The sequence below is a fragment of the Pteropus alecto genome, unplaced genomic scaffold (assembly GCF_000325575.1).
Source record: "Pteropus alecto unplaced genomic scaffold, ASM32557v1 scaffold16, whole genome shotgun sequence".
NCBI lineage: Eukaryota > Metazoa > Chordata > Mammalia > Chiroptera > Pteropodidae > Pteropus > Pteropus alecto.
In genome coordinates, this window is record NW_006438867.1 from 8,353,693 (window position 1) to 8,366,740 (window position 13,048).

Sequence of the window (13,048 nt, forward strand, 5' to 3'; positions counted from 1 at the left end):
GGTATTGATCCTCTCATTATACTGATCCCACAGAGCTGTCTAGCTCCTTGTTCCATGTGAGGACAGAGAGAAAAAGCATTTGCAATGAACTATTTTTACCTTAAATTGGTAAATTATCTATCTGTCTGTCTGTCTATCTATTATCTATCTATCTATCTATCTATCTATCTATCATCTATCTATCTATCTATCTACCTACCATCTATCTATATCTATTTATCTATCTATCGTCTATCTATACTTTATCATCTATTTTATCTATCATCTGTCACTTCTATCTATTTATATGAAAGGTTAGTAAATTGTATTAAGCAGGCTGTTATATGAAGTTTCTACTTTTCTAGAGAAATTCAAACTTTTAACAGTAATTTCTCAATTATAACTACATTAATCATCTCTAAAACTACACAGAGAACCTCAAAACATGACTTCTTGGTACACAGACTCAGATATCTCAAGAGTGAAGCCACAATCCCCCAAACTACACATAAAAGTCTGGAAAAACATACGTAGTGTGTAATACCCTAACTGCTATAAGCTAGCATGCCCAGATTATTGAGGACTTCCCTTTAAAAAGTGGCTGGCAAACCGAAAGGAAAAAGTAGATACTTACCGACCGAGAAAAGTGCCTCTCCTCTTCTTTTTCCCGTTCTTGAATTTAATGAACTGGTTTCCCCGCTGTTTTGGCACGCAAGAGCGCGTGCGGGACGACTCCGCAGTTCAGAATCAGTCAGCTCACCGTCCTCCATAAAAGCTCTCGCGATCTCTACTGCTTCTGTTTCAAAATAGTTTTCTGGGTCTTTGGAGTAAGAAATTTCTATATTTTTCATGGGGAGAATAGGACAAGTTTCAGTTTTCCCAATTTCCACTTTCATATTTTTGGGTAAAACTTGTTCTTTTCCCAAAAGATGACCAACCTCAACCAGCGATGCTTTGCCTCTTAGTATCAACCGCTGCTCGTCTTCCTGAAGCTGAGAGGGGTTTGTCAAGACGCCAGTAGAGTGCGTGCGTTCCGAGGGACCGGTTTCAGTGGGGCTGTTATTTGGTAATTTAAATTCTTCACTGTAGGCCTTTTCCATTTCGGAGTCTGTGGAATGTTCTCGGGCTCCTTTATCAATCCAGGAGCGTGGAGGCATTTGTGACCCATCTTGTCGGGGCGAGGGTGGACGCTGCAGAGCACATTCAGCTCTGTTGAAATCAAAGTCCGCTAACATCCCCTTAACCTTGATGAAGGCACTTTCAGAAACGGACACCTGTTTTCCACTTGCTGTGCTAAAGCCAGAGAAAGGGAGTGACGGGACATTCTGGGGGGTGCGTATCACGGTATCGTCTTTTCTTGTGGCATTCTCTGAATGATCTTCATCATGTTCAAAGGCTACTCTGGCTCCGAGCTGCTCGGCACTCTCTTCTAGCCTAGAAAATATCTGCCTGGCCTTTTGCAGTGCAGTGCCCGACACCTGTACCGATTTCCCACCCGCCGTGCTAAAAATCCCACAGGCCTGCATAGAAGAGACCGACTTGGCAGGTGGCCCTGTGTTCAATTTACAGACACCAGAAGTTTTCGAATCCAGCCAACGAGGTGACATTTCGGGAACTTCCCCCGATCCCAACATCTTTTGGCTGTGCTGTAGGCTCTGTTTGCTTTGAATGTCAGCAAAAACCTTATATGAAGGCACAGTGTCCGGAGAGTTAGGAAAAATAACGTCCTCCGAGTCATCCCCTGCCTCTGTTTGTGCTTGGCCAGGGCCCGATTCACACTCAGAGTCTTGTTTAATGACCTTTGTGCAAGCGTCTGTAAATTGCTCTCTCGCTTTCATCCCACGTGAAGCGAGGACCACCTGACCACCTGCTGTACTGAATGCAGGGGACCCTATCTGAAAATCATTTGAATTGGACCCTGCCTCTCCTGTGGCTGCATCTTTATTTTTGCGGGGAGAAGAGTTGGTCACGAATTTCTGAACACATATATCTTCATTTACAGTTTGTGGGTATGTGTGTGCTTCTCTCACAGTGGATTTCACTTCTGAGAAACCAGTGGTTTTTCCGTCTGTGACATTGGTCACCACTGGCTCAATACCAGAATTACCCATTTTATGTTTTGAGAGAGATTCTGATTTATTATATATCTCATCGGAATGGCCAAAGTCAGAATGGTAGGAAGAGCTATTAGACATGCTCCTGTTACTTAAATAAGCTGAATCTTGTTTATCAGAGGCATTTTGGTCATTTTTAGTTATAACACTGTTTGAGTGATTTCCACATGAAGGATTTTCTACACAATACTCAGGATATTCTTTTAAACATGTAACCTTGGCAGCGTTTGTTTTTTCTGGATGATCATCCAATTCTCCTTCTCTAAGCCATTTTCTTGCTTCAAGCAGTGAAGTCTCCCTCACAGAAATTTTTCTACCATGTCCTGTGTAAAATGCTAACACGGAATTTTCTGTGGCTGAACAAACGGACGGATTTACGTAATGAGTTGTGGAACTTTTTGCTGTTTCTTTTTCTATGGTTTCATGTACTTTAATTTTCAGAGAGGTACTAGTTGACGTTTTAAGATTCTCATTTTGTCTGTATAAATTATCACTTAAGAGCCCGGGCAGCATGGTAGTCTTGTTAGAAACAAATTTTTTCTCCTCTAGAGAATTCTGCATTTCTTTACACTTTGGGGCAGCTGTTATTTCAACCGTCTCATGTGCTACTTCAAGCCCTTCTTTACATTCCTCTATGTCCTTTAGCATCTTTGTACCTTGATGGCTAAAATGAGTGGCTTCACTATTATATCGTTTTTCATCAAAAAGATTTTCCACTTTGTCCAAAGATTCCTTAGCAATTTTTACCCTTTTCCCACTAGCTGTATGAAAATCCAACATGGTAGGTTCTTTGATCTTTTCGATTTCACATTTTGGTCCTGGTAGGAGAGCTGGTAATTCATTATTAACACAAACAGGGTCACTTTCTTTCGATGTTTTCTCTTTAACCATATTTGTTTCCTCATGACTTGAAATGTCCATATTGTTAACATTTATTCCAGAAAGTAATTCAGAATTCAAGGCATCTGAAAAGTTATTCAATTCTTCTGCACATTTTTGATCAAAGAAATTTACAACTTTATTTAATGAATCTTTGGAGACGCTGATCTTTTTCCCACTTGCAGTCTGAAAGGATATATCCCAAACATCCAAATATTTGATGTTTTGCCCCGTTGTATTAGCAGTTAACTGTTCTTTCGCTGACATATTAACATGACGTGTTTCTTCAGCTTTCACAGCCTCCAGACACGTCAAATCTGACACGCTCTCTTTGACTTGAGTGTTCCCCTCCCTCGTATACTGGCTAGGTGGTTTTACATGTACCTTGTGCTGATCGACACGTGGCCAGCCGTTTTCATCTTCATGAACATAAACTGTACCATCTTTACTTGAATCACTGCTATCAGATTCTCCTAAGTTACAAATATTTCTACTGGCATCAGCACATCTGTTATCTTCATTTTCTGTGTTTTTCTTGTGACCTACAGTATTTTCTTCAACAAAAACACCAGTAGTCGTTTCAGTGTTATTTTGTTGTATTAGTTGGCATTTATTATTTTTTTCATTAGGACTTTTATCATTGTAATTTTCTAAGTCAAACATCCAAACAACGGAACGGTCACATTTATTTGAAAATAAATTCCTTGGATCTATTTCTGCGTCAGTTTCTCTACTAATGTTCTCAATGTCACTGAACAGTTTCTTAGCTTTCTGCAGTGCTTCACTAGAAACATTCAGTTTTGTGCCACGAGCAGAATAAAAGCCTCTGAACACTGCTTCATTTTTATCTGTTAAATACCCAGAAGTACTTTTGTTATAGTTGGTTTTCAACGAGCAAGCAAACTTTTGCTTACTTTCAAATTCCCTGCTGCTCTCTGCCTGACCGATGGATGGGGCATCGATTGTGAGATGAAGGTCAACGTCTTTCCATTCCTCACAAGCGGCGTTCAAGACAGGCAGCTGGCTTTCAGGCATTTCAAATGGATTATTCTGTATCATGTGGCTTGGTTTTCTGAATTGTGTAAATTCAAACTGACTTCCTGATTCTTCCAATATAGCAGAAAGCTCTGTAATCTCTGCCTTTTGGCTAGGTGTTAAATTATGGTCTGAAGTAAAATCTCGCTTTAATGATAAAGCTGGAGGAGTTATGTGACTGTATTCACTATTAGAAACAAACGCTCTACTCTGCACACACCCAGATCCAACGTCAGTTGACTGTGAATTAAGTGCATGAGGTTTGCTTAGTTTCTTTTGATTTTCTAACGATGAGATATTTACAACTTCAACATAAGTTAAGTCAGTACAAAAATTTTCTTCAATATCTTTGAAGAGTACTTTACTTTTCTTAATGTTGTGCTCAGAGAGTCTTATTTCTTTATTAGAAGCTGTTCTGAAGCCATTTCCAAAATTGTGATTTGAAATGGGATCTGAGAGTCTTGCCCATTTGTCCATGCAATCATCATTTCTGCTTGATTTCTCATCTATGTCCAAGGAGATGTCCGATTTTGAATCTTCACTGAGAGTCATTTTTAGTTGCTGTGTTACGTTATTTCTGTCCTTCTCTGTAAGATCATGGATTTTATTTGATGAATCAAAACCTTTAATAACAGACCCTTTGGCTGCCTGTTTGTGATCTACCACCAGGGCAGACTTGAGAACAGGTCCTCTTACACAACCGAGGTCGGCCTCGTGAAGTTCCTTAAAATTTTCTAAAACGGGCATATTCTTTTCAGTAGTTATTTCAAAGACAAAATCATTCTCACTGTCTTGAAAAAGTTTTTTAGAGTTTGAATTGGCAGTTATTTTTGAAACTGAAGTAGTCTCTTCTTGTTCTTTTTGAATTAATGTGAGATTTGTGTTTTGGTTGAACTGTACCGTCACAGAAGGTGATGCTATTGTTGTGGTTTTTTCAGGTGACAACAGCTCAGCTTTTTTAGAATTTTCGTTTAAAACACGTATTTCTTGATTCTTTTCCACGAGAATATTTTTGGTTAAATCAAAACCAGCTTCACAATTCTTATATTGTAATTTCTCTGACATTTCATATGATTCTTTTTCTTTAGAAATCACAGCTGGGTTTGATGGAGGATCCTTGGAGCTAGGAGTTAAAATGCTGGTATCATCATGGTCACGTACAAAGCTTTCCTGGGACTGAAAGTGAATACCACTGCACTGCACTTCTGACTGTGGCACTGCAGGGTGACACACTGTAGGTAAGAAGGTTTCTTTTATGTCTGAAACTCTTAGGCTTTTGGGGCCATCTTCACAATGCTTTTCCTGTACGCGTGACAGACAGTCAGTACCTGTGGTTATAAATGACTGCAGTTTTTCTTTATAAATTTTTGCTTCTTTGTACTCATGGTCCTGAGATATTATTTTATTATTGCAAGAATTGCTTTCACTATTGGAACATTTTCTCGGAATTGTCCCCAAAGAGCTGGTTGAAGACAAAGTTGGTTCTTCAGAATCATTCTGTAAACAGTTTTTTTTGACAGAAGAGTGCAATAAACCTAAGCAGAAAGACACAAAGTGACAAAATAAGTACCATCAATAACATTCAGCAAATATTTTCTACAAAGTTAAAAAGGTAGCATCTAAAACAAGAATTACATGAAAGCAAGATGTGATGTTAGGTTTAAAACAAAAAGAATTCTAAATATTGTCTATTTTGAAGTTATTACATTTTCCAACTAAAAATAACTAGGACCTAGTATTTTTTTTGTAATATGTATCAAATCAACTAAAATTAGTACGCAGCTCCAGAAAGCAGCTAGCAACTGAGAGTAAAATTCAAAGTATTTTCATTGGAAAATAAAATTGGAAAATTCATTGCTAATATTGGTATAACAGAAGATAATTAGCAAGGCAAGGAAAATAATTTCCTTTAGTTAATTCGGTCTTTCATATTGAAAAAAAAAAAATCAACTTTTAAAACCAGGTTCTACATATGAAAGGGCTGAAGATGACATCATCTCAATTATAAAAGCAAATTAAACTGCTCTGTTGAGTTCATTTTAAAGGCCCTCTGAACTTCTTATCAACAAGTCAAAATTTTCAATCTCATTTTCTTTAATCAGTGACCGCTACTACATATTAGTTGTTTTACTGGTTTTAACTCATATATATGGCATTAGACATTTTTCTCTGGAAATAAAACCGAATCTCAAACAGTTCCACCAAAGCTTTCAGTCACTGAGATATTACAACCCACTACAATCTTCCCACAGGGACCTAAAATCACCTTTTTTAATTAACGCAGAATGTAGCTACTAATTAAAAGAACTGTTGCTCAAATAAAAAATAAGTTTCGCTGGGCACATTCTGGACACATAGAGATACAGTAATAATGCTGAGCAATCTCTAAAAATTTAAGAAAATTATGTAACAACAAAAATCACCACTTTATTTTAGGTCTGGCTTAAACTTAGCTAGCAATTAGCTTCTCCCCCCTATTTTTTTTGCTTGCTTTAGAGAAAATATAGTCAATAGCATAATACATTTATAGAATTGTCCAATCTGCACATAATAAACACAGGAAATTAAAACAGGATGTAGCCAAGCTCTTGATGCTTATAAATCACAGGCTCTGTCTCAAGAGTGATGATCACACATATACCATGCAAACTGATCCAACAAGTCTGATGAAATGAATTTGAAGACTGTTAATCAAAGGCCTAACTAACCAATAACATATGCTGACACTGCCTGATACTGACTACAGGTGACCTTCGTACGACATGGGCTTGAGCTGAGCAGATCCACTTAAACTTGGATTTTTTTCAGTAAACATACAGTCGACTCTCCACATCTCTGGGTTTTGCATCCACAGATTCAAGAAACCATGGACTGAAACAGTGTTTTCGCTCCATGGCTGGAGAGCTGACCGTTGGCACTGCCCTGAGCCGTTTCATACAGGGCCCTTGAGCATCGGTGTTGCATGGGTTTGTGTTCTGGAGCCAGCCCTCCACGGATACTGAGGGACAGCTAGGTTTTGAGGGGTAAAAAGTTATACTCAAATTTCTGACTGCCCAGGGATCGGTGCCCCAACCTCCGCACAGTTCAAGGGTCAACTATACAAGATACGGAGATTTTAAAACTGCAGAAGAAAAACCAAAAACACTATAGAAGGAAAGCGGGCAGTGTGCTCTTGAAAAAGATTACAGATTCACAGGGTCAAATAAGAGAACTTGTCGCCACCCATAAAACTCTCTACACACACACACACACACACACACGTACCTGAACTGGCATTTGTAACTGTGGATGGTACTTCAAAAGTGTCTGCTTCAAACTGTGCTGAATGGTTACTCAGTCCTGATTCCTGGCATTTCTGCATTTTTAGTCCTTGATGAGATGTTTCATCATTTACAGCATAAATAAACTTTCTAGTTTTCTTTCTCAAAGTGGATATCAAACCCGTATTCTTCAAAGCCACAGGAGTGTGTATGATAGTGGCTGGCCAGCTTCCATCAACATAACTTGAACATAAAGAACTATCTTTTTGTGAGCAAACAGTGTGTATTTCCGATCTACCTTCAGAGGCTTCAAGTTCTCCTTTAAAGTCGGGATCAGTCATATTATTTGAGAAAACCGTACTGGATGTCTCCTCAGGCAATTCTCTGATCCCGAGTACAGACTTTTCGACACCCCAAAGTGGAGAAGCCATCAGGGAAGTTTCAGCCAGTGAGTACTTTACCGCACGAGTGGGAGATTCAAGGCATTGCCTGTCGGCTCTCTTATTTACCACTGTTTCCTCGCTTAGTAGCGTCTCTGTTTTCGGTACACCTGAAATACATGGCAAAGAATTTTCTAAAGTAACGAAGTTGGTACATTCTTTCCCTGTGCCTACTAGATCTTTTTCTGAATTATTTTGGTCACAAGAAGAAATATGCAGTAGGGGTGTTTTATCCATCTGGGTTCCATTTAGACCCGAGAGGGTCAGCGGTGACCATCCAGTGGCTGAAGACGGTAAAACTGCCTCGGACACTGCTTCACTTCCATTCCCAAAGGGCTTCTGATCTGTTATACTTGAATCTAATGGATCACTGTCATTTGGTCCCATTTCAGATAAAAAGGAATGTTTATTTTCTTTCACTTGTTTTTTAGCTTCTTCACATTCATTGGTTTTTGTTTCACTGAAAATATTTTTCCTAGTCTTGCTTGTTTTTAGTTTTTGAACGTTTCTCGTTTTATATTTAGAAACACATAATGAAAAACTATCTTCTTCAGAAACATCTGCAACGTTTTCATGTACGTCGTCTTCAAGGACATTTGGCACTGACTTTCTAAAATGGTCTTTGCAGCTACTTACTTTATCAAATGAATTCCCCCATCCTGTTAAAATTTAAAACAGAAGCATATTAACATTTTATAATATAACCGCATAATTTATACTACATTCATGATCTTTTTCATAGAAATAATAACATTTAAAGGATTATTCTGAGTGCTCTTTTTTTGGAGGGGGTGCATGCCACCCTTCCCCTGATAAAGAGTGATTCTAATGTACCCAAAGCCTTTTATTTATACTCCAATCTCCAATAACCTTTCTTTACCAGCTCTACAATTAAAACTCAACCAATCTTACTATATATACACAATTTAATATTCTAAGATTCATCAAACCAGATGATCTCAATTAATTTAGTGGCCCTACAACAACCAAGAGTAAAATCTGATTTCACACACACACACACACACACACACACACACACCCCCAATCCTACATATTTATGCAGACGTACACACATAAGAAGAAAAATGCAATATTCCAATGACCTGATTGGTAATTTTTGGTATGTTTCTGATATATCTGCAACCAGTTTACTTTCTAATTAGAAAATAAGGCCTTCACATTTTGTTGTCTTCATCTCTAAGTTTTGAGTAGTGGGTTTTGTTTTGTTTCTGTGTCACATCAGCATCTTGAATAATCTCGTTTTAGCAAGATGTTTTGACATTTTCATCTAAATCAGGTTAGCTTCTACTTGCAATACCTTCAGTCATCAAGAAAGGAAAAGCAAGGTGTTTTCTCTCTAAGAGGAGGAATACTTCAATAATGTCAGTTAAAAACAGTAGTTCAATTAAACTGGACTTACCATGGCTTCTGGCTTCTCTTTGATTTTTGTTTTCATTATCTGGCCCAGATGGGATAAACACATCATTTTTCTTCAGACTTTCATCATGGTTAGAAAAATAGCTTTTCAAAATCTATAAAAGTTATATTTTACAATTACAGAAACTCTCAGCATGCGTAAATATTCAACTTATTCTTAAACAGAGAGACAGCAGCGTTTCATAGGAAGTCAAAGAAAATCACATACAGGAACAGGTGTAGAGACTTTCTCAAAGGCTTAGATAAACCAGAAATTAGAGAATGAAAAAGTGCAAGATAAAAAATTTTTCAAAGCATCCTAAAATGACAGGCAACTGCAACAGCATAATCAGTCTGTCACATTTACTTACAGTAGTAGTATCATTAGGAAATACAGCTGCAGATGCTTCTTCATCTCTGACTGTAAAAGAAAAATTCAACTTACCTACACTGTATTATACAAGATACACTATAGTTAATGCAAAAATGTATGACATCAAAAGACATACACTATTGGACGAAATGACACATTTGAAACAAGTATAGTAATTTACTAGAATAAAAATAATCCTGGTTTGTGTATAAATTAAATTGACTTCTACAGAATACCACTTAATGTACTTGTGATTTATCCCAATCTACACTAAATAGAACTATTCTGAACACACTTAACAAACACAGTAATACCTAGTCTAATTATGAATTATCTTTTCACATTTCCTCTTTAACAGAAGCATTAGAGATGGCACTTTATTGACATCATCTACCTTCGTATGAAGTGCACATCTGATAGCATTACCTATGAGCACAGTAGCGCTGAGGGTTGGTGGTGTGGCTAAAGAGCTTGACCAAGACATATCAGGATCCACCTCGGCTCCCAGACTTTCAGAAATATGTTTTGGTGTCTGACCCTGGAAATAAAGAAAAGAGTTTATTTCATAGAAAGACACTGATGATTAAGAATATTTTTCATTCACTTATTTTTCATTTATCATTTACTGAATGCCTATGTGGAACTGTAGGTATGGATCTGTAAACCTCAGGACAAAGGTATGGCACCATTGTCAAGTTCGCAGTTACTACAAGATAAAAATTAATGCGGCAGAATATTTACCTTCATAAGCTTTGGTGTATGAAATAAACTTCCACATACCGCTGGTGAAAACAAGAAAAAATTGCTAAGTATTATTTTTATTAAAATTTAGAATATTTAAAATATAAAAAAGCTTGTTTTTAATCATACCTGATTTTTCCCTTTGTGGTGTCACATGTGTACATCGTGGAACACCAGGACTAAAGCAAACAAAGCAAATCCCTCAGATTATTCAAGAGATAACAGAAATGGCAAAAAAATTTACTAATTAAATAAAAAAGACTCTGTTACACCGATTATTAGAATTATACTACCCTGTAATATTTTTACATTATTTTTTAAAAGGTAAATATCTCATGAAGAATTAAGCACCAAATTATGTTTAAAATGCCCACGGAAATATATAAAGTACTTACGAATTTCACCTGCTAAGAATTGTATATTTTGAATTTAAAAATTACATAAAGTCAATCTATAAATCATATTTTCTCCAGTGATTCAAAGTACAAAAATAATTTAAATTGACATTTCAAAGGCATTGTTTTTCATCATTAACATTTTCGTTACTTAAAAATTTCATGGGATATACAGAAAAATCAGTGAATTCAACGTTATAAAAACAATGTAAATGTTTCTAATGTAAAAATCATTGTATTAAAGAACTCAACTTCAAAGATTTAAAAATAAAAGATCCTCTACCAGGCTGTCGGTCAAAATATTAGTGTAAAAATCAGATGCTTTTCTATAAAACAAGTATATGTAGGAAAATGTTTTAAGTATTTTAGTATAATAGCTTCATCATACCTTTCACCAAGACCAGAATTTAGAGGTGGGCTGGTAATATCATTGGCTTGATCCGTTTTAGTCTTCATCGTGCAACAACTTTCATGCTTACTGTTGGTGACATCCTTCCGTGGAATGGAATAATTCAGTGAGGGGACATATGCTCTGGACTGTGAACTTTCATTCTCTGGAAGTATTTAGAAACAAGAAGTGTCATTTGTACTGGGAAAGAGAACATATGGGAATTCAGTCTGACCTGGCTTCTCAGTTTGCTGATTCCTCCCAAAAAGGGCTGTCTGCCCCCACTCAACAGCCATATTAAGCATCTAATATGCATGAGGCACTTTGGGTAATGCAATCAGGATACAGCTTTAACCTCAGGAGTTCAGAATATAGTAGGGAATTTTTTTTTTTTATGGTGACATTGGTTAACAAAACCCAGTAAGTTTCATAGATACAATTCAACAGCAAGGCATATATATATATACACACACACACACACACATATACAATTCAACAGCAAGGCATATATATATACACACACACACACACATACATACATACACACATATATACGCACACACATATCACATATATAGGCATATATATATACACATATATAGGCATATATATGTATGTATGTGTGTGTGTGTGTGTGTGTATACATATATATATATGTATACACACACATTGCATTGTGGGTTCACTGCCCATAGTTAGATTTCTGTCACTACATATTTGATCCCTTTTACCCCATCTACCTTCCCCCTTGCTCCCCAACCCTCTGGTGAAATTCTTTGATATGCACACAAGTGGAAGACAAAGCAGAACGTGGCATGTCCTATGACTAAGCTGCACTAAGTACTATGGTATCATGGAGGGTAAGAGTGAAGGGAAAGGCATTTACTGAAAACCAAGGTACCAGGTCTGACCATATTACTTGTCTACTGAAAAACTTTGATTTTATTCTCATGATCCAGTTCAAACTCCATAACAAAACTCCCTAGTGGCAAGGCCGTCACGACTCGATGTGTTAACTTCTACGGTGACGATTTCCCCACTTTACTGTCAACGGTGCCCAGCCGCTTGCATACCCCGTACAAATGCTTTCGCTCTGGGCTTTGTACAAACTGTTTCTTTCTCTTTGTATTTCTCTTGACCTGGAACATTCTCCCTCAGGCTTTCGTCCTGAAACTACCTCCTCCAGAATACTTAGATGGTCCCTAAGGTGAGAGTGACTGCCCCTCCATGTGTTCCCTGCAGTTTGTCTTACGCTAGCTGTTTTCCCTATTAGACTGTGAGTTCCCTGAGGTAGAGCTTTGTCTCACTGATCACTATATCCTAGCAACAGCAGTAACTGCCTGCTGTGTTAGAGTGACTCTATAGCACTGGCTGGCTGAGCCGGCGGTGACCAGAAAGGTGGGTCGCAGCCAGCGACATGCAGCATGTCTGCTCCCAAACTCTTCTGCTCTCCCACACAACTGGGCTCACAGGGTTTCTAAGGCCACGTGGCTCTCCAAGTCCAGCGTGCAGGTTTTCCACATTCCTGCCTTCTGGGTCACAAAAGGGGCACTTGGGGCACTTATTATTACTCTTAAAAACTGCCTTTAAGAATAGTGCCTTTAAAAAGAAAGGACTGCCAAACAGCGGAAATGGCTTGTGAACTTTAGGGATAATCCTTTTCTTAAAATGATATATTAGACATCAGAACTGAACCAAACAGGCTAAAAACTACTTAAGTCTTCCACTTCAGCACAGAGTTCAAAGTAAACATAAAAGCACAAAGTCTCCAGAGAGCAGTCGACAGAACTGTCATGCTCTAGCCTCAAACTGTTAGCGCCTCTGCAGTGTCCACGTGGCCTCAGGACCTCGCCCCCTCGCTCCCCTTTCAAGGCAGCGGCTCTGGCAGGGCACAAGGAGAGAAAAGGCCGGGGCTCCAAGAGTCGGGCTTGGAGACGCAGTGTCACCTGGTTACGGAGCATTTCCTGCCACTGAGGGCAGATGGCCGCTCCCATCACTGCGCACCCCTCCCCACCCAACTCGCGCTGC

The 13,048-nt window shown here is 38.2% G+C and overlaps 1 protein-coding gene across 3 annotated transcripts in view; it reads right to left on the reverse strand.

Annotated features, from left to right (window-relative positions):
- The window catches only part of BRCA2 (BRCA2, DNA repair associated), a 52,252-nt gene that overhangs the window by 33,805 nt on the left and 5,399 nt on the right, over window positions 1-13,048 (reverse strand). For all 3 annotated transcript variants that reach the window (XM_015592432.2, XM_015592431.2, XM_015592434.2), the window contains exons 4-11: window positions 11,021-11,186; window positions 10,367-10,416; window positions 10,238-10,278; window positions 9,923-10,034; window positions 9,495-9,544; window positions 9,128-9,239; window positions 7,272-8,366; window positions 614-5,542 (exon numbers count right to left, since the gene is read on the reverse strand). In XM_015592432.2, coding sequence (XP_015447918.1) covers window positions 614-5,542; window positions 7,272-8,366; window positions 9,128-9,239; window positions 9,495-9,544; window positions 9,923-10,034; window positions 10,238-10,278; window positions 10,367-10,416; window positions 11,021-11,186 — 6,555 coding nt within the window. The remainder of the gene's footprint in view (window positions 1-613; window positions 5,543-7,271; window positions 8,367-9,127; window positions 9,240-9,494; window positions 9,545-9,922; window positions 10,035-10,237; window positions 10,279-10,366; window positions 10,417-11,020; window positions 11,187-13,048) is intronic.